At 40.9% G+C, this 26,642-nt stretch overlaps 1 protein-coding gene and 1 long non-coding RNA gene across 3 annotated transcripts; one reads left to right on the forward strand and one right to left on the reverse strand.

Annotated features, from left to right (window-relative positions):
* Positions 1–1,394: 1,394 nt before the first annotated feature.
* LOC116653243 (uncharacterized) lies at positions 1,395–19,410 on the forward strand. Its single transcript, XR_004306789.2, has 2 exons — positions 1,395–4,043; positions 17,003–19,410. It is a non-coding gene; the product is annotated as an uncharacterized LOC116653243 (long non-coding RNA).
* Positions 6,112–25,781, reverse strand: TSNAX (translin associated factor X). 2 transcript variants are annotated; one of them, XM_015857906.2, is made up of 6 exons: positions 25,697–25,781; positions 23,660–23,767; positions 22,713–22,827; positions 20,372–20,502; positions 9,136–9,263; positions 6,112–8,010 (listed from the first exon to the last, which is right to left on the reverse strand). In XM_015857906.2, the coding sequence occupies exons 1-6, from the start codon at positions 25,710–25,712 to the stop codon at positions 7,636–7,638; spliced, it is 873 nt and encodes a 290-aa protein (XP_015713392.2). In that variant the 5' UTR covers positions 25,713–25,781; the 3' UTR covers positions 6,112–7,635. The 2 variants fall into 2 exon arrangements, with proteins under 2 accessions (XP_015713392.2, XP_085397442.1); XM_085541316.1 differs by lacking the exon at positions 6,112–8,010 and having other exon boundaries at positions 9,168–14,216.
* Positions 25,782–26,642: the final 861 nt, after the last annotated feature.

A 26,642-nucleotide genomic window follows, 5' to 3' on the forward strand; every position in this document is an offset into this window, starting at 1 on the left:
GCAAAGGAGCCCAGCATCAGCAATGAAGCAGGGCCACAGACAGGCCAGGGGAAGGCTGTGGGGCACAGAGAACCCTTGTTGCAGCTGTTCTAGGGGCTTCCATGCTACCCAGAGAAAGCATCACATCAGCACAGAGCTCTTGGTGACTCTAGGGAGAGCTCTGGCCTGAGACAGCCACAGGATATGGCTGTTGAGTTTCCCACAGAGCCAGTCATTTCAGAATGTTGTTATGGACAACCCCGGCTGGAATTTTACTTGACTTCATCCAAAAGACTCGAGGGACTCCAGCACTCTCCTTCCTTTACTCACAGTGCAAGTTACATCCTATAAATTAAGAGGCTCATACAAGATCTCAGTATTTGTTAAACTGTGGTAGAAAATGACGGAAATCCCTCTGAAACCTGTGATCTTCCAAAGGCAAAGGAACTGCCCTAAAACAAACCAGCACCTCCTTCCTCCTGTGGCTGCAATCCAGCAAACAGTTTACATGAATGAGGAATTGGGCCCCCAGGTTAGCTAAGCCAAAGATGCTTAGATAGGACCGTGACCTTATGATGTACTACAGGGTCAGCTTTGTATTGCAGAGGTGCCTGGGTAGCAATAGCCGTCTCCAACATATTCTTAGACATATGTGTCATGCCCAGCACACAGCTCAGGGTGTGTGATCCCCTTTTAAAGCCTGATGAGGTGTCTGGTGATGCCCTATGGATTGTGCTGGGTCTCTCCTGGTGGCCTGGGGACACCTGCTGTCTACCCAGTGGGTTTCTTTGGCAAGCACGGTCAGTGTAGGTAGGCACACAGACACGTTCACACATGCAGGACTGTTTGATTTTATACCAGAAGTTTCAGCTAAAAGACTTAAATTTTCTTATCTGAGTAACGTGATCATAATATATATTAAGGAATTAGGATTCTGGTCTATGAATCCTTATTAGCACCAATGCTTTTCAGTGCAATGCTTCAGACAAAAGCATTTGTGTAATTCACAGGTCTGCAATTACATGCATGGCCAAACTTTCTCATGCATTTTTCTTTCTTTCTTTTTTTCTTTTTTTCTTTCTTTCTTTCTTTCTTTCTTTCTTTCTTTCTTTCTTTCTTTCTTTCTTTCTTTCTTTCTTTCTTTCTTTCTTTCTTTCTTTCTTTCTTTCTTTCCTTCTTTCCTTCTTTCCTTCTTTCCTTCTTTCCTTCTTTCCTTCTTTCCTTCTTTCCTTCTTTCCTTCCTTCTTTCCTTCTTTCCTTCTTTCCTTCTTTCCTTCTTTCCTTCTTTCCTTCTTTCCTTCTTTCTTTCTTTCTTTCTTTCTTTCTTTCTTTCTTTCTTTCTTTCTTTCTTTCTTTCTTTCTTTCTTTCTTTCTTTCTTTCTTTCTTTCTTTCTTTCTTTCTTTCTTTCTTTCTTTCTTTCTTTCTTTCTTTCTTTCTTTCTTTCTCTTCAGAACACCACACACACAATGAGATACACTATTCACCCATATTCCCCAAATCTCTGAATCTCTGAAGGTGCTGCGCATCATTTATCACTACCAGAGATCTACCTAAGTCTAAAAATGAAGCTTATGCTGCACCATTAACTGTTATAAGGGCATAAAGGGCAAACAACAAATAACTTGTGACTGGAAATGAACAAAAAGCCTCGTGTATTTCTAGAGATGGACACTAGATGGCAGAATAAATAAACATTCCCTAACCATTTCCAAAGAGGCATCCTGTCACTAAGAAGGCAGGACCAGAGAGCTGAAATGAAGACTGTATCTGAAATAAACGGAAAGCCTGCAGCTATTCCACTTGGACCAGTCGGTTTCTGTAGAGAACAGGCTCTGGTAAGACTGGGTTTAAACTTCTTATGTCCTTCACCATGAGTATTACCTTCTATTTAATGGTAGTCACAAACTCCTATCTCCCTGCACAAGCGCTGGCACCTCCCCTTCTCTCATACAACACGTGTTGAAAGTAGGACCCAGCAAAACACTACCACAACACTGAGTAGGTGATACAGGTTTTTAGATGCAGGTAAGAACCTTAATTGAGCTCAAGCAATTTAGGAACATCTGTGCAGCTGTCAGTCAGTGGGTAGACGCCATCATGGGTAGAGGCCATTAAGAAATTAGAATCTAAATTATTTGCTCCTGCAAAGCAGCACTTCTTCCAGAGGAAGAACTAAGAGCAGCCATGGGTAAATGCTGAGCTGAAAATGCTGCAAAAGAAGACCTGAGAAGAACTGAGCAGGACTGCTGTTTCTGTTGTTTCCCATGAGATGTCTGTAGGCACCAGGCACTGCTCACTCAAGGCCTGTGCCCCAAGTGTGGCCCAGCTCTGGCTTTGCCTTGAGCTGCAGGATGGGGCAAGGTCTGGGGGTCCAACAGCCCAGGGCAGCTCAATGGGTGGGAAACCAGCAGGAAAGCATGTTCCACCAAGAGCATAAAGCACAGCAGTTCGCTAAAGCCGGCTGGAAGTTCAGAATGACTGCTCATAATGCTGCTATCTGCCTGCAGGACGCTGCCCACACTTGGCTTATGACTGGACAGTATGCAAGGGACCTTCGCATTTCAGCCCCTTAAAAGGGGCTGGTCTGCCCCATGAGCTCACCAGCTCCAGAGTGCAATAAGTGCTCAGATCAGCAGCCGTATGAGCTGGACTGGAAGCTGAAAGAGCCAAGCCAAAACACCTGGCTCCTGCTATATGACCTTACACCACTTCATCTCACTCCTTTTCCTTCATGGCATCTCCTGTCTGTCATCTTCACCTGTAGGTGAGCGGTATAGAAAGCAAAATCTTCTTAGCCTAAGCCCTTGCTGAGAAGAGAGATCCACCCCCTAATGCTCACACATCTAACACAAGACTGCCAGCACTTAACAATATTCCCGTGACACTGAAACCCTGACTGTCCATACAACTGCATCCTTCAAACACCTGGTTCCTGTCCTCAGAAAGTTCTTTTGAACAAAACCTGGGCTATTTCCAGACCCACTTACGGATGGTCAGTTTTGCCAGGTATTTTTTCCTGAGAGGAGAAGACCTTGAGAAGGAACTAAACGGAAGTGGTGGGACCCATTCAGATGAAAAGGGATTTGTAAGCCCACAAGAAAGCCAAGAGCTGTGGGAGAAGTGCCCAAAGATAGACCATGTCCCATGAAACCTGCTCTGCACCAGGAGCCAAAGAACAGCATCTAAACGATGGGTTTAGGAGGTCATCTGGCCTGTTGTGGCAATGGAGGAGCAGAGCTTACACAACAGCCCCTTTCTCTGGGAGGAGTAAACATCTGAATGAAAAGAACAGTAGAAAGAAAGAAGATGAACCCACATGACACCAGTCTGTGAAATCCAGTAGGGCAGGCTGGGCACTCAGCCCCCCTCACTGTGGGGCAGGAGGGACACTAGGGCCAGTGGTGTCAGCCTGTGGGAGGAGCTGTGAGGAGCCATCTCAAGTCTGGCCAGTGTTCAGGGAGACACTGACTGGCTTCAGAAGAACCCATAGACAAGTCTCTCCTGCTGCAGTCTGCAGACAGACCTTTCAAAGGGGCAATGAGTTAGGTAAAGAAAGGTGGAACTGGTGGGAATTCTCCTCAGTGACAACCTTCCTAAGAACTGGAGAAGCAGCTTCCTTCATGCTTGTAGACCGTTTCTCTTGGCTTGTGATGCCTGTGGGCCTCAAAATAACTGAGGTTTGCACAGCTGCAAGAGCAACATGAGATGTGCCTACCCACCCATCCTGACATACAAGACCATGGCTGCCATAGGACATAGCACCAGGTCCTTGGAGCGCAAGAATAGCAGACCTCTCCCCTCACAGCAGAGTGACGTTTTCAGATATGGAGGTGTGAGTAGTCAAACCCGCTTAAGAAACCAACAGATTCTTCTTCCTGCATGGAGATGCTTTACCCTAAGACATGAACTAGACGTGGAAAAGATTGAACCATGGGATGGACATGGACAGTGACTCAAAAGAACAGTAAAGCCTAAGAAATACAAGAAAGGGAAGAAAGAGTTGAGCAGCAACAACAGCGAAACAGACAGATGAACAGCATACAAGTGGAAAGCAGTGGTCACAGTAAGCATTCCTTTATGTTACAGAATACCTTTACCTTTGCTTCTAGCAGTTGCAAATACTGGTAGATCACCCATCAATGACTATGGCTACCAGCACAGGAATGAAGGAGAACAAGCATGGGAGATGGGGTATGGGAATAAAGAGCTTAATCTGTGACAGCACAGCTGGATCCCGCAAACCCTGCTCAAAGCAGGACCTGCAGACTCTCACAGCTCATAAAATTAAGTTCCCGTTATTCATTACTCAAGAGTAGATGCTTTGGGTATCTCGTGGTCCGACCATTCCTACAGGTTGGCACCAAGTCTCTTTTACAGCTGACTTATTCAGTTTCAAAGTGGTTTCCAGCCTCTTGCAGAGCTGCCTTCCTGTCCCATGTCCTCCCCAATTCCCACCCTAAGCGCATACTCTGTCCTGCAGCTCATCCTGCTCCTCCTCCATGCTCTCCCACTCCTTGCCACTTTTCCTCTCTTTGTTTTCACCTTACTTCCTTCCATTTTCCCGCTCTACTGCCTTCTCCCTTCCCAACTAACCCTTTACTGTCAGCACCTCAGACTTCCTGAAGTTCTGAGAAGTTCCCTTTCCAAAATCAGAAGTGGTAAAACAAACTGCTATCCTGCAGTCTTCTGGTAAAGGTCCTGTCCTCTCACTTCCACTTCATCTCCTTCCTCCACCACCTTCCTTTTATATTTCTTGGCTGTTTCTTTGTTTGCTCTGAAGTTCAGAAACTCTGGTCTGTAGAGAGTTCAGAGTCTGGTCAGTAGAATTCCAGAAGGCAAAATATATAATATAAAGTCCATTCTAATTTTATTAATTGCTTTTTACTTTGGATAAACTCACTGAAAAAAATCCAAGTAAGGAAGACTGAGTAGATACACACACTTGTCCTGTCAACAGGAAGCTTCTCTTATATAACTTCACTGCAGTTCTGGAAAGCTAAATGCGGTTGGATCTATTTTCCTCTCTGCAAATTAGTAGCCAGGACAAAAGTCAAACATAAAGAAATATCACCTCTGAGAAAGATTTCAGAAAGCCAGATGGTTTTTAGCACACAGAGCTGCCCTCGTGAAACATCTGCTATGACGTAGTCCTGTTCTGGCTGTAGACCAAGCATATCAATGGCTCCACAGAGCAATGGGATAAGAAATGGGACAATTGCCACTGCTTGTTTAGCAGCTTGTTTTGCTGATAAATGTCTGTCACTTTTCAAATAGCCGCAGTCTAATTGTTTTGGGGGGAAAATATTTCCTTGAGCAGGAGGTTTGCAGGCCGCTAGCTATTTCCCATCTGTGCCGCTGCTCTAATACACCACACATACACTTTCCTCCCTATTAGGGATTATTACAGCTTCTGATTATAAACAGGCAGCCTGAAGGAATTTAGAAATCTCATCTGCCGTTAAGAATTCTCTAGGCTTAGTGAAATGCTAAGGTTGGTACTGGAATCAAAGCACACTCTGTGAAGAAACCTCTCAATTCTGCTGGTAAAAATACCATTTTTATAATTCTGTGGTTTCCAAATCATGAATGACTGTACAAGGGTAGCAGTTGTTTGACTAAAGCAGTGGCCGCTGTGTGCTCATTCAGCAGCAGGCTCTCAGTGTCACTCACCTCATCCCTTTTCAAACTGTGACATGAAAATGTTCAGCTTCTGCCCAATAGCTACAGGGACAGACAACATACAGCCCTCCGTTTAGTATCAGATAATACATCTAATAACGATACGATAGGCTTTCATCCCACACGCAATGCCAAAAGACATGGCACTACTCTTATACCTGCTTCAAGTGAAATACCAGATGAATATGAACCTTAACAAAGCATTTTAAAAAGGCTTGCTTATGAATAGGCTTCACTTTCCTTTCTTACTCCTCCTCACATCTTCCCCCTTCCAAAAAAAAGAAATAAAAAGGGAGAAAAAAAAAATATGTTTCATTGCAGATTTATACTGGTGTAAAACTGTTCAGCCATCTGAATCCCTTGTTGGTTGTTTGTTTTATCTCAAGAGGGTCACACAGTTTCAAACCCAGATACTTATTAGTCTTCCCTGAATAAAACGGTTGAGAAAGTAGTTCTGCACATCAGGAGGAAAACCTCCCACCTTTATTTACCTCTAGGACTAAAAACAGCAAAATAAACCCCAACATGCAGGCAGTGACTGCTTTCAGAATTTATTGTTTAAAAAAGGAAAAAAAAAAGAAACCAACAGTAATAATAGGGGGGGGGGGGGAAAGCACCCACCACATATTGCTTTATGTGGAAACAACGGGAAAAAACGTGACAGAAACGTATTTACCCATTCCTGCCCATGTGTCAGATGATCCGTGCTACTCAGGACACGCTCATGGGAAAAATATTGGCACTATCACAGCATATGGAAGTGGAAATAAAAAACATGCAGTATTTTCAATTGCAGTTGGGAGGCCTATTTCCTGGAGTCTAAAGATCATGTTGTTTTATCTGTTTTCCTTTAGCATAACGTACATTATCAGACTTCCATAACTTCAGACACCGGCAGAAAGCCCTGATTTTTTGCCAGCGGTGACATACCCACCTCAAAGATAAACCTGGAAGTCAGAATGTCTGCCTTATTTCTGTTTGCAATTTCCTTTCCATAGGAACATGCACATGATATAGTTCCTGCTAACAGATATTTAAAGCTTGGCTGACCCTTTCTATACTTATACTAGCCCAGCCCCACTGGAGGTCCTCAGGGCAGCACGAACAACAGAGAACAGACTTCCAGCACAAAGCCTCCTTCATTTTGTTCAAGAAGCACTTGCCTTAACCAATCTATGTGCATTAAGCATACTTGGGAGGTCTTCCTTCTGTTTTTGTCTACAACAATGGCAGATTCTGCATTGCAACGTGTTCCCAAAATGTAAACCATTAAGTTCCACATTTTTAAATGATTTTCTAACTCATACCAAAATATCTAAAGAACCTGCGCAACTTAAACAGAACTCAATTTTAACAGAGCTCCAGAACAATGAGAGCACAGTAATACATGCTTGGTGCAATTAACCTCATTACCAACTGGAGAAAAGTTGACTTAGCTTCAGTTTCATGCTTAAAAGCATTAATATGGCATCTTTTCAAGACCACCTCAGCTTCAAGTCAAAGGTTAAACTTTCACATGTATAGGTGCATCATTTTAGATACAACGTGAAGACAGAACCCAGTCAGAAAACAAAGCTCAGCAGAAACTTATGGCTAATGCTGAACAACCAGTACCTACCCATTTTTTTCCACTGCTAATTAGTGATAATAGTGACCACACCTGTTTGAGGTGACCGGCACTACTGACAGTCACCGGTGCAAAGCACAGTGGAACGTTTGGTCATTCTGAAAGAAGATACAATGGAGCAATACAGGAAATTCCATGCCGAGAGGACAAAGTCAAACATTTGTTCTCTTGAACACCATAAAAAGTATTTTTGGTTACAAATCACTATTGCAAACAATCTTCTCATAGATAAAACTAAAAATGTCTCTACCTAAAAAGTTCTGAGAGGGTCAAAACCCTAAAAATCATAACTAACAAGATTCCTCTGTGTAAGTCCTCTCCCCTTCTGGGCTGTGACAGTCTCCTTATTTTAAGAAAGACCCTCCTCTTGGTCAATCAATTCTGTTTTGGTGGAGAACACGTCAGCCAACATGTGCTTTGGGATTTCAGAGCCCCGTACTTTTAACGTATAGCAGGCATTCTCTACTTTTGCCAGACTCTGTTTCAAAGTGTACAGTTTCTTAGATACTTCATAAGGTCCAGTGTTGCCAATGAAAGTAAAACCGTCATAAATCTGACGTAAGAACTGGCTCAGTTCAAAAGGTGTGTCGATGTCACCATTTCCAACGCTGCTGATGCACAGTCTCATCAGCTCTCCAGTTAGATCAGCCACCCCCAGCAGGTAATCTACAGGTGTCACCTTCAGGCTCCAAGTGTGTGGTTGTTTATCCTGGGAACTGGAGGGCTGAGGACAGAACAGAACAAATTGCATTACAGAGAATTATGGAAAAGAATCTAAAATGGTTCAAATGCACATTAATTTACCTAATGCACTGTAAAGCAATAGGAATTACAAACACTCTAGTGCACAGTGCTTCCACATTCTGATTTCAGAAGTACTATACGCTAATCGTTCCTCTAGCATGCTGTGAGATATCAAAGTATCCATTCCATCGAGATGTGATTTCCGCTCTGAAAAGCATGATCCGTACAATATTCTTCTACAACTTTTGTATACAAACAGAATATTTTTGTATTAGCATTGCATTTGCCTTTTTTTTTTTGGCTTGCAGACTTCAGCCTGATGGACTTAAATTCTGATTGAATGGTCTTGTCCAAAGATACACAAACATTCAAGCTGTGTATTACTTTATTTCGCATGTGCACTGCATGACCATTTCTGTACCTTACCACAGCCATCTCCTGAGCCCCGCCAACAAAACACGCCCAGTTTACTGTGGCCATTGGCAGTAGTGTCTGTGCAAATTCTGTGTAGGGCAGGGTAAAGGTACGGTCATGTGAAGAAATAGCAGATACAACACGAGGGCTAAGGTGCAAGAGTACACGAGTTTGTCCTCTGAAAACACAAAGAGCAACTCTAGGAATGTTACAAATGACCTAGCTAAAACACATAATGAATACTAACAGAAGCTAAACAGAGTGCCTGCCCTGGTTATCTTAGTATGAAGTAGGAAGATTTCATTTGGTCTCAAATTCATCGGTCTCCTCCAACTTTTGCTACACTACTATACACTGGTAGATCTTACAGATACAATCACATACATTAAAAATCCCTCTTCTACATGTGTTTCTCAGTATTTTACAATCCCACATCCTTCTCCCTACCAGAAGGTGTTCATTTTGCCCTAAAGTAGATATGAAATGAATAAACTTGTAGCCCACTGATCTAGTTTAAAACTTCTCAGAATAAAAAGTACCTTTTGAATGACTGAGTCAAAGCCCACATGTATATGTAATACCATTCCATTAACTGGACTAATTTAATCAAATGCCAAAAATAGGACTAAGCTCAGTCACTGTGTTACCATTCAGAAAGATATACGTTATATGAGAAAAGAAAAACTTTTACCGTGTTTGTTGTTTCTTCTCTGTCTTCTGCTGTAAATACGAGTTGCTTGTTGATCTCTTCAACACTAATTAAAGATCGGGTTTTGATAAAATACTGAAATGAAACAGCTTCAATATATTCTTGAAGTCCTGCAAAAAAAAAAAAAAAAAACAACCAAAAAAACCACTGAATTATTAAGCAAACGATTCAGACTTTAGAACAATGATCCATGCTTCGTATGTGAGACTATTTTAACATTACCAGCAGAAAGTAGAAACTATAATCCAGAAATAACACTGGAAAGTTATCTAACATAGCACACTTTTGACATATGAGAGCAAAAGCACAGCAGATCGACATCTTCAAGTGTTCACTCCAAGTGCATTTTCCATTCAGATCCTCCAGTACATCAGTAGAAAGTATCGTGCTACTCACTCCCAGAAACATATTGAGAAGTTTCTCCGTATACAGAAGCTCCTAAAGCATTGCATTTATATGGTGGAGAGTGCAGATTATTACACAAGGTCAAAGACATGGAGCATAGTGCAAAAAAAAAAAAAAAAAAAAGACTGCAGATAAATCAAAAGTGAGGCAGATGGTCCACACAATACAGGTAATGCTTCCTTTCATTCATGTTATTTGCAACAGAAAATGCTTGTTTAAAACTTCATTTCCCATTTATTTGTTTTGTAGGAATTTGTGAATAGGCTCATTAAAAAACACAGGCTAGGTAAAATTCATGTTCAGGACAAAGCATATTTTCTTGCAAATAAATCCAGATCAAAACCTAATAACAATAATTACAATAACCCAGACAGAGCTGCAGTGTTTGGCAAGGTGAATACAATGAAGGACAGCCTTATCCTCAAGAACTTACACTATGAAAATATGGAATGCAGGAAGAACAAAAGGTGTGCCAGCAAGGAAATAAAAGATAGGATAACAAACACAGCTTGTACCAGATTTATATGCCATCTGCAGCCACCTGTCACAATTACCTCTCACTATCAACTCAGCAGATGGCAATTTTCTGTACGCGCAACTAGCAAAAGTGAGATCAAAAAATATAGCTTGAATGTTGAGACGGTGATTCATAGGTTCTGTTAATTTTTACTTATATGTAGAGAGCAAATCTGGGGGAAGCATGTGGGAAAAGCTCCCAAGCACAAATCTGAAATTGGCATTGATAGAGGGGGGAAAAAAAAAAAGCAGAAATGAATCTGGAGCAAACAGCCACGGCAGGACTAAGCTAAAAAGTTTTGAAGACAATAACAATACATGTGTATCTGACCAAGGGGCAGAGACAGAGCCAAAAGAGGAAGTTAAAGGAATAGACTGTAACATGATGGATCTTAGCAGAAGAACAGTTCTGAACAATTACAAGGGGATGGTTTTGCTTTAAGAAAAGCAAAGAGGTGACACATTGCTGTAACACTCTGAAAAGGGCCACGAGTAGACAACAGCTTTGCCAATATGTCAAGTTAAATAAAAGATGGAGGTACCCAAGGTAACTAGCAGTAGAATCCTGTTTCCATTGAAATAATCTTAGAAACCCCAACAGACCGCTCCAGGGCCAGAATCTCAGCCTACAGAGATATCCAGGAAGCAGAAAAGTCAGGCTTCATCCGGATCAAAGAGAAAGTCTAAATCAGCGACAAGGGAACACAGTCTTGAGTAAGAGAGGAAAGTGGAACGATCCCCAGAAAGCTAGAGGAGACCTCAGGGGAAAATGTTTTTCATGTTACAATCACAAAAGCTTAATGAAAGACCTTCATTTTTTCCTTTGAAACATGAATTTGCAAAGTGAGGGAAGGCAATTCAGGAAGGCAGTTCAGTTTGCACCCTTCATGGCCCTATACAGCAGCAGCTTGAAAAGCAGAATAAGATTCAGCAACCAGAGCCACACTCATTTTATTTCTCTCTTGCAGGGAGCTGTAAGGCCAATTAAATGCAATAGTTTAATCAACTGAGTTTGGGTAAAGCATTCTGAGCAGAAGTCACAGGGGACTAATAGAGAAAAACTACTCAGGATTTTCTAAAATTAGTAACTTCAGAAGTTGCAGAAAGGAAGATTTACTTCATCACCTTATCTTCTGACTTACGCTGATGATGTAACACAACCAGTAATTTATTATGACATTTTGGCTTTTTCTATGGAAAAGTTGTAAGTTACCCAATACCACAGCACTTTAAATGACATCTATGATAATCTGCTATCTGTGAAGACTACCAGATATGAAGAATCAAAGTGGCACTCACCCAAGTTGTCAAAGAGATAAATCAGCTCTCAAACCTTCCAGTATACAGTTTTCTCCATCAATCTTAACTCCCAGCTTCAACTCATTCCACTTTAACTCCTACACACACATTTTGTCCTTTTTCAGGATATTTGGTTCCTTCTTTCATTTTTATATTTATATGCATTTATTTTCCTTTCTCTCTCTCTCCATATATATGTATATACACACACAAGCACAAATACACACACATTTTTACCTACTCCTTTCCTATCCAAATTGACTTGTTCCACTGTTTTCCTCCCTTCTTTTTAACACCACTATATGAATACTGTACACACATTCTGGTTTGTCATTTCACTTTGCACAGTTTGGGCATCTACCTCACAGTATTTACAAGTAAGTTTACAAAACCTTATGTGACACTGTTAGCATCACAAATAGACTGGCAGCAACTCCTTTGCAAAAATATTCGTATTTTAAGTCCTTCCAAAAGTAGCTGCAACGTAACCTTTTAGCGACCCAAGACCTTGAAAGAAGGTGTTTTTATATGCAGGTAGAAGGATGTTTGAATATGTTATGTTTTAGCTTAATGGAAGGACATCCGCTATGTTAAGCAAATAATCCCCAAGGTGAAAAGCTCCATCCCATTTCACTACCCACTGTCTAAAAGTACTAACAGTACCTTTCCCCTCATGCTTTTATTTTGGATTTATTCCAAAATTGGATTATTTACAGATTGAGCTGCCAGTAATAGCTTGTAAAACTGTTTTACACATTTTATTTCCCTAGAACACACATAGGAAACCACAACTAAAAGCATGGCATTACTTCCACTAGCATTGCTTACAATTACAAAGCCGAAGCTACACAAAAGTTAAAATACTTTGATATTTTATTACATTTACCCTGTATAAACAGCTCGTACTAGTGATAAGCTACTATCACACACGTAATGTCTTCCTTCTAGATTTTGAAAATATATTTTCCACACACAAACTGGAAAGTTACACAGAGGTATCTTCTCAGCACACATCTACTGACAAGTAAATTTCATGCCTAAAAGTTTGTGCAATTTCTTTCCAGTTGAATCATCTGATAATAAAGACTCATCTGTACATACAGAATCTGAGAAATAACAGGAGGTTTCTCTAAAAGAATAAAAAAAACCCAACAAACAAAACTAGTATTGTACCAGCATGGAATTGGTTCTCTTCAAACACTCAACTCATTGCAGCACTCCCTCTAAGAGTCAAATGAACATGTAGGAGGTAGGAAAAGACGGTTCTATTTCAAAAATGGGTAAACAGTCCCTTAATTGAAGGAGTCAGATTAGGGTAAATACAATCTAATTTTACCTAAGATGTGTATGCATGCATGTACTGAAATGACAGATCAAAGAAGGGGAAAGTGTCCTCTTAACATTTTCTGGATTTTTTCATTTAAGTATCTGTTCAACAATTAAAAATGGATTTCTACAAGCCTGCTGACCAATGAGAACTGGTAAAATAAGTAAATGGATCAAGTGTATCAGCTGAAACAAGTACAAGCAATAATTTTGAAGGTATTAATAAAGAAATTATGACTAAAAATAATTATACTCCAGCATTAGCATCCTATTACGACAAAGCTGACACCTCACTCATTTCAATTTGTCTACAGATGTAGCACCAATTCCCTAGATTCACACTTCTTTCCATCCAGAAATGGTAAAAATTGAACTAAACTAACAATGAGGCTGCGAAACAATCCAACAGCTGATTAGTTGGCTGTATGAAGTCAAAGGTTAATTTTATAACAGCTTACAGAAAGATTCTAAAGCCAGCTATACACAGAAACACTCACCACCTACACACTGCTGTGAAAAAGGCTTCAGATTCCTCCTGAAGAACAGATTTTATGCAATGGGGAATAACTAACAAATACAAATAAAAGCACTAGAGCTGATGTCCATAAAAGCTTATGAATTTGAAAATAAATAAATAAATAAATTTGCTATTTCTATTCACTGAGTAATACTTTAAATGCAGAGCCATGTCTATGTATGTATGCCATGCAGAGCTTTGTTCAGCCTTTGATTTTTAAAGGGAAATGGGGAAGAGAAAAACACAGCCAAGTCCATTTCCAGATAAACTGCTTCATTTTAACAATTCAGTTTTGAAATCACTTTGACAATCAGTGCAAGCTCATATAGGAATATTTATTAGAGAAAGATACTGTATGTATTCTACCAGTAATCACTTCAAGGTGGTAACTGAAACCAGAACATATATTGCATCTAGCAATGATTCATCTAAGCTGGTTTACAATCATATCAATAATTAAATTGGTGAAAATCTCTTTCATTAAACCCTGAATGCTTTAATCAATTAGTCAGTTTTTACTTGACATACCCATGACCATCCTGCAGCTCTGCTCCTTTCCAGCTGTATGTGTGATACACTTCAGATGCTAAAGCTTTAGCATTGTTTGCTAGTTTAAAGCTGCATACACACCACAGCCAGGGGAAAGGTAAACCAGAGGTTCGTCTGCATTCCTCAAAATTAAAGAAACAAATATAGGCTCCCTATTTAACAGGCATAAGTGCCTATGACAGTTAAATTATTTCTCAAACAGACACAAACCCTGCAGAGAACTGCAGAGTTTTATGCTCTCATTTAGAGATCAATTTAATTGAGCCTTTTATGTTATTACTTCTAGAAACAAGTGTACAAATAGACAACAGTTTCCTTGTAGAAGATGTTGTGGAAGATAAGCTCACAACCTTCTATTTTGTCCCCACTTGTAGATCTGAGGGATATACCACCATTACTTGCTGAATTCAACATGGTTTCCATACTGATTTTTCACTTTCCTTGGAAGAACCTAGAAAATAGGCATGAGCTAGAAATAGTCCAAGAGTGGTAAAATATAATACACTGAAGATAGCAAGTTTCAAACAAGCAATTTACTTACTGAAAAATCAGTTTGATAGTTTGTTGCTGTGCAAGAACAAAGAAACACACAAAGTAAGAACACACAAATTAACAAAATTATGTCTGATAAAATATTGGCTTCTTCACTGTAAATTCCATTAATTTTTCAGTATAATCAGGAAACTTTGTTTCCATTTCTGGCGTTTTACCTCTCACCCACAACAGCAAAGAGATGAACTTAATTCTTTAGCTACATCCTGTTCCTGTGTTATTATGTTTTCCCACCATCTTGCAGAAATCTGATTGCTTCCTCCACGGACAGTTTTCCTTTCAAGTTTGAGGTGTATGAAAGTTTTTTTCCTGGGTGAGATGATTACAATTCATGATACCCTTCCTCAAGCAGTAAAAAGCTTTTCCTTTGTATGTCACCTACTTTATTATAGGTTTTAAATTGTAAGACCAAAAAAAGTTCTTTTTCAGAGGTACATAATTGTTCTTAGCCTTAACTTTGTTTTGCATATATATAGGAAAAAGAACAATTTGCTTTATCCACTCCAACACAAGTTATTTATTGCATTACAGTAAAAGTCCTGAAGTGACTTTATATGGCATAAGGTAGGATAGTGAAACAAGCTACATTATAACATACTCTCAGAACATAAATAGTGTCTGCACAAGATAAACCCACTGCGTCAATGCTGAACTTTTACACAGAATTCCCCGCACCAACATCAGCAGTCACAGAGCAGTAGTTTTGACAAGGTGTTGACATTTTACAGCCTCATCATCTAATCCCATTCAGAGCAAGTGCAGACATGATAAAGAGCTAATGAGCTCCTCCGAGCAACCCACTCCATTCACTGTTACTGCTAGTACTGACACACAGCAAACAGAAAGGTCAGCCAACAGTGTTCCAGTTACATCTGTTATCATCACTCTACGCTGTATTAGCAAAGAAGCCCCGAAAGAAATATGGGCTCTTCATTCCATATGGGAATTTACGTGCAGCTATCAGCTGTGAAGACAATATATACTCGTCCCTAGCAAAATCTTGACCTCATTGTAAAGACACCTACACGTAGCTTAAGTGATTGCTCTTAACAGCTTCCTCAGTCTAGGTTTCCTATAGGAAATGGTTTGCCACCTCAACAGCCTTACAATTCTCACACAGGTCCACATTTCATACTGTTAAGGGCCAAAAACTGGCAAGGCTTGCTTCAATCATTTAGAGATTTCATTTAATAAGCCATGTTAGAAAGGAGCTCCATTCATTCCCACCCAACACCAACCTACCGCAGACTCTTAGCTCCCCTCCGCAATATACAAGTTTTGCATTTATGCAGACCAGATGGAGGTCATACTTGGAATAAATCCTAAAGTGTTACAGAGCATACTCTGTTTTTAAACGTTATACAGGTTTTTTCCTGTCCATCACTGGTATTTTACAGTACTACTTTGGAGTTTTTCATAAATAATATAATACTACATATACCAAATCCTGAAAAGTTTCTCCCCTTTACTTCATACACTCATAAACTTTCTCAGCCCTTTTCTTGCATAGCATCTCTCAAGAATTTTAAAGAAACAGTACACGTTTCCTCACAGGATATATAAGGTATACACTGCAAAGTGGGGCAAAGAGCAGGAATTCTATATTACAAATAGTAAAGCTTTAAAAATATCAACAAAGCCGAACATCCTAACATAACAAATGGAGAGCTCCACATTAAAAAAAGACTTCATTATTTCAGTATCTCTTTGTTTGCTTGTTTAATCGTCCCCTGGGACAATCTGTACTGTTAAGAAACGCGTAGAAAACAGTCATCAGTTTTTGTTGTTGTTCAATTAGTGCTATACTCAGTGTTTGAGCTCATGCAAGTGTCCTTTGGGGAAACGTCCTGCGTGCCATTAGCACTAATCTTAATGAGGGAAAGCATGAAACTCCTTTAGTGCTCTGCCAGAATTGTTTTATCTTCAAGTCAAAAGAACAACTGTTTGGAGTAACCCCAAAAAAAGCATTTAACAATTACAAGTGGCAAACAATATTCCCAAGCATTATACTCATAGCACCGTTCTATTTATAGGTGAACAGTTATTATACTGAATAAAACATGTATTAGACAGCTTTATGATGCAGATAGTCATGACTCTTTAGCTAAGGCTGCTACGGCAGTTTCCATTACGAGCCCAGTTTTGATGCCTTTTACTCAGAGAGACACAGGGTGGGGAACAGGAGGATGTTTCGTGTTTGGTTTCAAGACAAAGGAGAATATTTTTAGGAAGTTTGAGGTTAATTGGACATGCTGCTTTTGAGATATGGGACGCAGGCGTTTCTTTATTCTTTTTGGAAGAAAAGAACACTTTAATTGCAATGTTTTTGTTCACGAAAACCCTTTTAACAAATTCTCCAGAAATTCCTTAGAACACAAAATCAGATTTGAAAACTAAGAGAAAGTCAAGACTTACAGCTTCAGGAAATACCTAAACAATCTAGCACTTCTCCTAGCTACGTTTGTTCTCAGAAAGGCATATAAACTTTTCCACTGTGAAAAAAGCAAGGCAACAATTAAAAACCACTAGACTTAAAAACAAAAAGCAAAAGCAGCATTCTTAACTCCTATCATTGTTTTCCCTTACAATTGCAGTATTTCATAAACACTGCAGTCAGGGAGGATAAGACATTCCCTCTCGCAGTCGTTCTTCAGCTAACTGTTCCTTCTTGCCTCATGCTTCTAGGTTTTCTACCTCGGCTTCTCCTGACAGCAAGCATCTTTACATCTGTCACCTTGATCCCAGTGTCAGCTGCATCAAAATCTACAAGTCTTTAAGTCTGTGCAACCCTTTTTTTGCATCCCAGTGACTAACTGAAGAGTGGATTCAGCAAACAAGGTGAGAGGAAGGTTCATGCTACAGGTTTGCGCTTCATACTTGGCATAGACACAAGCTCATATAATCAATGCCTAAAAGCAATCTCCGTCTTCTCAATAACACACTCCTATATTCTAACACGCTCCCTTACAAAACATGCATGACAAGCACCAGCAGACACAAACTCCAACCATCTGAAGCAAGAGCCAAAATTTAGGCACTGACTTTCTACATGGGCAGATTATGACGGGACAAAGGGAAATGTAAAAGGGGGGAAATTTAGAGTATGTACTAGGAGGAAATTTTTTACTCGCAAGGTAGTGAAGCACTGTCACATGATACCCAGAGAAGCTGTGGATGCATCAACCCCGAAGGTGCTTAAGGCCAGACTGGATGGGACCCTGGGCAGCCCGAGCTGATGCGTGGCAACCCTGCCCACAGCAAGGAGTTGGAACTAAATGATCTTCAAGGTCCATTCTAACCCAAGGCATTCTATGATTCAGTAGACCATGCAGGTGACCTAAAGAAATGGAATGAACATCACCGTACCTCAGTTGGATTTTATACACAGTCTTTTTAATGAGGAAAGAACTACCTAACTGCAGAAACAACTGGGAGATCTCTGGGCTAGGCTGCATTATATAACTTAGGAGATTCCAGACTTGCCACTGATTCATGATATCTAAAGAGAAGACAAAGGTGAAAGCACAACCATTTCCATTTCTAACTCAAACGGTCCTACTCCAACCCATAACAACCTACAGGGGCTGGAAAAATTTAATGTGAGGGCTGCGTTTTTATGTCTTCTACATTAGTCCACAGAATTGCTAAATTTTAGGCATTTGTTTGCATACCTGATCAAAAGAAAATGTGGACAGCAAAGCTACTTCTACCCACCTATTCTTCCTCATGATCTAGTGCTCCAATACCTCTTTGCCTTCCTCCTTGTTTCTTAAACCTCATAAGTCAGTAGATTCATTCTCTTTAGTTGTCCTAAGACTATCAAGATTTCCTGTAACTCTAAGACAGTCTCACTTCACTGCAAGCCACATGCAAGTGTTGGGGATATACTGCATATATAAAAGCTTTGCAGCTGTGGAAGCAACATACAAAGCAGGCAATTGATTTCCTCTACTACAAGTCTATATTCAGCCTAATCTACGGACGGACATATCTTTGTTATTTTAGAAGTCTGATATTTAAAACAGCAATGAAAAGTTTGAGAAATGTTGAATTGCAACTGACAGGGTATTTCCAGTTGTTTTGAGAAATGTTTTGTGAAGAGCTTATTGTGGTCCATTAATAGGTATGTTTATGCAAGTCACAAATCAGTAAAGGTGAATTAGTGTAGCTAACTGTTTATGAAGCAAACCTGAACAGGAACTTGATAAGATAGTAATAGCAACCTGAAAATAAATTATGTTTACATATCTTTTATATAAAACACTAACTATTCAGGTTGGCAAGGTAGCATTCATTTAAAAACTAAAACCTACTTTATTTTAATCAGAAGAGAGAAACTGTAAGCAGAATGCTAGCAAGAGGTTTGTTCATTTTCTTTATAGGACATAGGTACATACAGAATTTACCACAAGTTTCCCTGTCTGCTCTGTAGGCATGCTCTTACTATATCTGAGGTAAATGCAAGCTAACTCCAGCTAAGATTCCCCTAGGTAAAAACAGAAGTATGTATATCTCTTTGAATTCATCCACGCTAAGCCTCATATTAAGAAATAAGGTAGAATTCATGTGAAGCAACCAACAGGTGGTAGCTGGTTACCTTGTAATAACTCTGCCCATGTGGCAAAGCTGATAACTCATAGCATGAGGACTCACAAAGATTTATACACCTCAAACGATGCTGTTACACAGATAGCAAAGAATATTACTTGAGTCACAGCTTGTCTACGAGCTTCACAGGTTATTTAGACAATGTTTATAGGTCTTAAGGAAGCTTTCAAAAAACTTTATTTCATAAAACTGAATGAAAGGACTAGATTCTCAACATTTATAAACAGAACTTAAAATGAAAATCCAAACACTTCAACAATCACTGTTTACAGTTTGAGGTCATTTGTATTGACAGGGTTTTGAGCCGTGTTTTTTTCATTGCCTCATTAAAATACTAAGCGACAGAGGGCAGCAAGATTCACACAGGTTGTAAATGTCTCTCCTACGAGTAACTGCTCAAACTTAAATTGAATAACCAAATGTAGCACCACAGGCAGGCTGTGGAATTGAGTTAGAACCATTGAAAACTAGTACGGCAAGTTCAGGACTGCCAAACTGAGCTTTCACTTAAGAGCATCTCACTCTTAGATGACCCTAAGTTCACACACATAAGTAAACGTTAACTTGCACACTGTTTGTCCTGTAAATTACATCTCTTCATAGGTGTATTCATCACCAGCTTATAAAAGTAAAATAATTTTAAAAATTAAATCTGAGCAGCTCTCCCTTGAAATCCTCTGAAGTTACTGAAGAATTCTTGTCTGAACAAGGAAAGATGCACAGGAAACCGATATATCTATCATAAGATAGGTAAATACAAGATACTTCCATAGCATGACCAAGATGGGAAGGAAGCAGTTACAGACTTTACTTATATATTGCTATAAACAAGGCAAAAGAATTTTAGGTAAGAATCATATTCCATAGCAAAAAAGTATCTTTTGTCAGCAAAAGTGATGAAAGCACTGGTACTTAGTGTCTCAGGGATGGTATATAGATTGCTATTTCACAAAGAAGAGCAAAAAAGATGCAACTGAAACATACAAATTGCATATTCCAAGTCTTCAGAAGAAAGAAATGCTAATCTAGGGATTTTAAGCCATGAACTTTGTGAATTCACATAGGTATAATTTCACAAGCTAGTCATTCCTTCTCCCTCCCTGAAGTTACAACCTGTTCAACTGGGGCAAATGAGCATGTAGCACACTGTCAAAGACAACTGACCAGTACATTCATTAGAACCACTCCCAGCTTTAGTGTAGGTCAGGGTACAAAGTAATCCAGTTGCAGCAAATCCTTGTTTAACAGCAACGCTAACAAGACTGTGTGATAATAGTCTCTCCAGTATCAGAACTAACTCTGCTAATGACAACGATGAATCTGAATCCCGCTTTATAACCACAGAAATGTGCTATGTTCAAACCTGCTGCATGAAGAGGAACCACTGCTAGGCAAGATATCAAGCTTAGTGCAAAACAGCACTTTCTGTATTGTAAAATAATTTACCGGGAGATATAGCTCTGTGGAACTGATACATGTCTTCACCGATTAGCTCTTGTGCAACCTGCTTAATCTTCCGTCTGACAGCATCTAATTTGACTTCAGATTCATTTAGTACTTCTTCACCACTGGGAGCACTGAAATCACAAAGCAGAAATTGAAACAGTAGCTTTCAGAATACGAGACAGTTAAAGAAAAACGTTACAAGTTTTCTATCACTAATACACATTCATAGACTTGAAGGAAAAAAATAAAGCAAATACTGGAATCAGAAATGGTTCAACTTCCATTGACAATTATTGTAGACTCTGAAAGATGGGTTATGCAGACTCCTGTCATGAAAATAATCAGCCAGCCAAGCATAGTTCTAGTAGCACGATATTTATTCCAGATAATAATTCTAACAATTGCTTACATAAGAACAATGAGAAATACATGTAAATGCTTCATAAAAGTATGCTGGAAATTGAACAGTCTTTGTAGAAGCTCATTAATCTCTTTAAAACAAAAGTATTGGTATTCTGCAGTACATTACAGAACACACATTAAGTACATACATTTTAGACAGTAATAATGAGCTGTGTTATGAAAGAACGGCTGAAATATCTGATTTACAAACAATATATACTTGGCATGTATGTTTAGTTTAACCGATTTCCTTTAAAACCATTCCTGTTCCAATCTCAAACTCTATGTAGTACATTATTAGGTTTACTGGCTATGTGGACACTACAGATAGACTAGTCTCAAGAAAACATTTAAAAGCAAACTGATTTCAGAAAGTAAAGACATAACAGTGGCTAAAAACTAAGGACTGGGAAAGCAAAATATAGCACGGAAAGCTTCCACTCTCACAAAAACACACGTATCTTAAAAACAGGAATCTAAAATTCAGAATTAACGAGCATCTCATTATTGTTCTTTTCCCTACACTGGGAACAGCTATTCACAGCCAAGGTTGAGGCAGTTACCAGAATTATCGCAGTAATTCCTCACAGAAGACCAAGTAAAAAAGAGGGCAATTTCCTAACATCTATTTATAAATGTTACTACTATGGTAACTAAAAATAGATACTACCAAAACAGATGTGTGCAGGTAAGAAAGAAAAAAATAAATCTGGGAGAAGGAACAGGGAGAGCTGTTTATAGAAGTTACACGTAGGACGAGTAAATATTTTATTCAGCTGGGTACATGAAGCTCTACATTTTCCCATTCTTTTCCTGCTTTGTTTGTGGCTTCCAGTGGTTGCCTGAAGGCTTAGGAGGACACAAAACATACAGAAGTTCAAAGCTTTATGCACAAGTCTCTTAGATTGCAGAATGCAGTGAACAATCAAGGCTGCTTTTTGCACTGATGACTGAAGGTGAGGTTACAAGAACCCAAAAGGGGAAATAACAGCAGAGGCAATTAATCTGAAGGAAGGCTGCACGCTCTTCTCTGCCAGCTTGCTGGAAGCTGATAAGCTCTCATCTGCTGTTACACTCTACTACTTTGATCCTGCTTAACATTCCAATAAAACCAACTAAAAAACCTCAGCCAGTATCTATTAATTCTCTAACTGGTGCGTGCATTCAGTTGCTAAAGCATGTTTATGGGAAATTAATCTTCCTCAACAAAATATCTCAGCTATTAGTCACAAACACAGAACACTGAAAGACAGTTTCTAGGTTTGTACAGACACTTTAACACTCAGTGTGACTCAGAATCACAGAATGACCCGGGTTGGAAGGGACCTCAAGGATCATGTAGTTCCAACCCCCCTGCCTGGCAGGGCCACCAAACATACACCTTTACTAGATCAGGTTGCCCAGGGCCCCGTCCAACCTGGTCTTGAACACCTCCAAGGACGGGGCATCCACAACCTCCCTGGGCAGCCTGTTCCAGGGCCTAACCACTCTCCTAGTGAAGAACTTCCCCCTAACATCCAACCTAAATCTTCCCTCTTTTAACTTAAAACCATTTCCCCGTGTCCTAAGTGCTATTGTCAGCCCTTTCGAAGAGTTTACTCCCCTCCTGGGTGTAAGTTCCCTTCAGGTATTGAAAGGCTGCAATGAGGTCACCCCGCAACCTTCTCTTCTCCAGTCTGAACAAACCCAACTCCCTCAGCCTGTCCTCATAGGGGAGGTGCTCCAGCCCCCTGATCATCTTCGTGGCCCTCCTCTGGACCCTTTCCAAAATCTCCATGTCTTTTTTGTACTGAGGGCTCCACACCTGGACACAGTACTCCAGATGGGGCCTCACAAGAGCAGAGTAGAGAGGGACAATCACCTCCCTATCCCTGCTGACCACCGCTTTCCTCATGGACCCCAGGATCCCATTTGCTTTCCGGACTGCCAGAGGACTCACCTGATATACCTGTGGAGTAGAAATATCGTTCTTTTGCTTTCAATTGTTATATCACGACTGAGCTTCACAAGCCGTTCATACTTGTCATGCCTGGTGTCGAGTTCCAGCTGAAATGCTGCAGAATCAATTTTTACAGAAATAAGCATGATTATCACAATACACAGTGTAAGCAAAAAGCTCAGCTCCTGTGCCACAGTAACAGCTGTGGGCCTCAGCCCCAATCAGCCTTTTCCCAGTGTGGGCAGTGCTCCTGAACAAGGCATAGCTGTGGAGACCACCATTGCCCTCTGCCTGCCACAGCAAGGCAACCCTGCCGCTCACCACTGAGAAAAGGCACAAAATAATTTCTGAACAAAACACAGCAGGTCTTACAGCGCAGGTATGCACCAAGCACAGACTCACAAGTCCACTAAATAAACTATAAAGAAATACTTCATAACTCTGTGGCTTATAAACACTAGTGGAACACAAACAGTGCAACCCTGAAAAGTCAGGATGAAATGCCCCCCTTACTCTGTTCTGAGACTAATCAAACACTGCTGATTAGATCTCATGAGAAAGGAGGGGAATAAGGGATGTTCTGAATTCAAGTTAACAGTATTGTCAAGAAAAAAATGGATACATTTGAGAGTGAAAAATTAAAGTTGAAAGTACAATTGCACTACTCAATTTAGAGTGCAAGCGTATGCACATTATTCCAGATAAAAGTGCTGGAGTCAATGTTAATCATCTGCCAAGCTGACTCATACAGCTGTTCTAACATCTGTTAAAAGACACCAAGGAAATTATATGGTGCTAAGGCATTAGCTCTAACAGTCATCCAGCTTTTATTTCTTCATCTTTCTTAGGAAAAAAATAATAATTTGGGAGGTAAGGGAAAAACACAGTTCCTAGCACATTCCACATTGCACACTTTTCATAATCTGGCTTTCCAAATTCTAACTTACATTTAAAAGATGTCATCAAAGGAGAAGAAGGATTAACATTCTCTTTTTCCTCTCTTCTTTGACCATGCGGAAAATTATCGTGCTTTCGTTTTCTGAAGCCACCTGATCCTATTAACCAAAATTAAGAACACACAAATAAAAACATTTAAAAATAAACTAGTTTTGCCAGAATACACATAATGTCAGAATGCTGTCTTCAGCAGATTTGTGGCTCTATTGATATTTTGCATGATACAATGAGAGAACTTCTATTAGCAGCTGATGTCATCTCCACAATACCACACTACTTGTTCCTAGTGAATACTGGGTCAACTTCCACCAATTCCAATGGATGACCATAGGATCCCAAGTGCTTTTGTCACAAGGCATTCATATCCTTATGTTTCCTTTCCATAAAGGAATAGCTGCAAGGAAATTATTGTGTGAAGAAGGGCCTATAGCATTAGAATTTTCAATATTCAACTTGAAAGAAAATATTTAAACTCCTACAGGTAGTAGTTTATTGAACAATAATTATAGAATCATAGAATTACTCAGGTTGGAAAAGACCTTAAAGATCATCGAGTCCAACCACAACCAAACCACACTACTATAACAGCCCTCCACTAAATCATGGCCCTGAGCACCACCTCCAAACAGATTTTAAACACATCCATGGGTGGTGACTCAACCACCTCCCTGGGGAGCCTATTCCAGTGCTTAACAACCCTTTCTGTAAAGCAGTTTTTCTTTATATCCAACCCAAACCTCCCCTGGTGCAACTCAAGGCCATTCCCCCTGTCACCAGAAAGAAGAAGCCAACCCTGCTTTCAGTGCAATCACCCTTCAAGTATGTGAAGAGATCAATAAGGTCTCCCTTCAGCCTTCTCCTCCTAAGAGACTGTAATTTATGTCATTGGTCTTCAGCAATCAGAAAAGTACTCAAGGCATAAATTAGGCATACTGCCACTATCCAGTTATCTAGATTTACCTCCCGTGGTGCAGCACCTTAGCTCTTTACACTGCATTCATTTAAAAGCTTTTTTTTCACCCTGCAAAAGTTGTTTCCTTTAGCTGCCCTTATGCACTTCTGCCTTAGTGTCCCTTTTCAAACCCTCATTCAAAACCCATCTCTTCTAGATTGCCTTTTACTATCAACTTGCACTTGGGTCCTGTTCCTTCCTTCAGTCACTCCTTCACCTAGGAGAGCATCATTCACGTTGTAACCACATCTCTTTTCATCTCCACCTTGTGACAGCTGCAAGCTTTGTGTTCCTAGCAGAGGCCAACAATTGGCACACTCACATACCAGCATACCTTTCTGAATATGTGGAGCTCTCTTAACTTCCTTAAAAGAAAAACAAAAGGAAGCTACTGAGAAGTTACAGGAGAACACTGGATTTTACCATGTTTCCATTTGTTTATTATCCCAACCTCGAACCAGAAGTGGGCGTTGTTACTTTCTAAAAGAGGAAACTGAAAACCATTTTTTCCTTCTTTTCTGTCTAGCCGTGGGTTCGGGGCTTTGTTTTTCCTGTAGCACTGAGCACGTTACAGACACAAGCACTGAAGAGAATTCAGCCCTCTACCTTAATGCTAAGGTTTGGAGCATCAAAATAACTCACAGGGCAATAAAAACAGGCCCTCCTGAAACAGGGGCAAAAAATGGAGAGAAATAGAGGGGCGAGGAGCAATAAATAGCAACGTGAATTTCAGAAAATCAGAGGAAAATAGATCAAAAAAGCAAAGGAAAGCCACACTGTTTGTTTTCTATTTGGAGGGAGCTCTACCTGAGCAGCACACAGGCTGACGGCAAGATCTGGCAGCTACTTCCTACCACTTTACAGGCTCAATTCAGCTTTTTTTACTACATACTTTTCAACAGCAAAGACGGGGACTGCTAGAGCCAGCCACAGGCCTGGCCGAAGGAACAGCTAAGGCACCACACAGCCGAGCCGGCCCTCTCCCCTCATCCTCCGTCCTCCCTCCTGCCCCGCTGCCCCGTTCCCCTCCGTCTCGCTGAGCCCTGCCGTCCCGCAGCAGGCGGCGCACCATCACCTTCCTTGCCGCTCATCTCGCTGCCGCCGCCGAACCAGGCGTCCCCACAGCGAGCCGCTTCCCCCCCTCCAGCCGACAAGGCCCCAACGCAGCGCGCTCAGCTGCCTGCCATCCTGCCTGACGGCAAGGCCCGCTGCTGCGCGGTCTGTCGGCCCCTCAGACACAGGAATGGAGGCGCGGAGCAGACCCCCGGTGAGATGGTGGGCGATACTGGGCTCGGTGGCCGCCAAGTAGGAGCAGAGCGCAGGCCCCGCCATGGTGTTAAGCAGGCCCTGCTATAGACAGCCGCATTGAGGTGCCGCTGGAGGCCTCCCAGGCGCGGGGCAGGGTGGGCCGCGTGGTGCTGCAGGCGCTGGGCGGGGTTTGACTCCGTGCCTGGGGGAGTGTAGGGTGATGGGCAGGCTGAGGGAGTTAGGTTTGTTCAGCCTAGAGAAGAGAAGGTTGCGGGGTGACCTCATTGCAGCCTTTCAGTACCTGAAGGGAACTTACTCCCAGGAGGGGAGTAAACTCTTCGAAAGGGCTGATAATAGCAGGACACGGGGAAATGGTTTTAAGTTGAAAGAGGGAAGATTTAGGTTGGATGTTAGGGGGAAGTTCTTCACTAGGAGAGTGGTTAGGCCCTGGAACAGGCTGCCCAGGGAGGTTGTGGATGCCCCGTCCTTGGAGGTGTTCAAGACCAGGTTGGACGGGGCCCTGGGCAACCTGATCTAGTAAAGGTGTATGTTTGGTCCTTGAGGTCCCTTCCAACCTGGGTCATTCTGTGATTCTGTGATGGGCCGGCTGCTGGTCCCGCTGCTCCACTCTGTCTAACCGCAAACGTGGCCCAACGGGCCCAAAACCAAAAGGAGCCTGGTTCGCAGGTTGCCGGCTGCCTTGCCATGCTGTGAGGTGCACGGTCCTGCTCGCGGAAAAGACCCATCGGAGCTCTGTGCAGCCTCTGTGTGTG

The sequence above is a fragment of the Coturnix japonica genome, chromosome 3 (genome assembly GCF_054131305.1).
Source record: "Coturnix japonica strain WE chromosome 3, WE-NBRP24, whole genome shotgun sequence".
NCBI classification, from domain to species: Eukaryota; Metazoa; Chordata; class Aves; order Galliformes; family Phasianidae; genus Coturnix; species Coturnix japonica.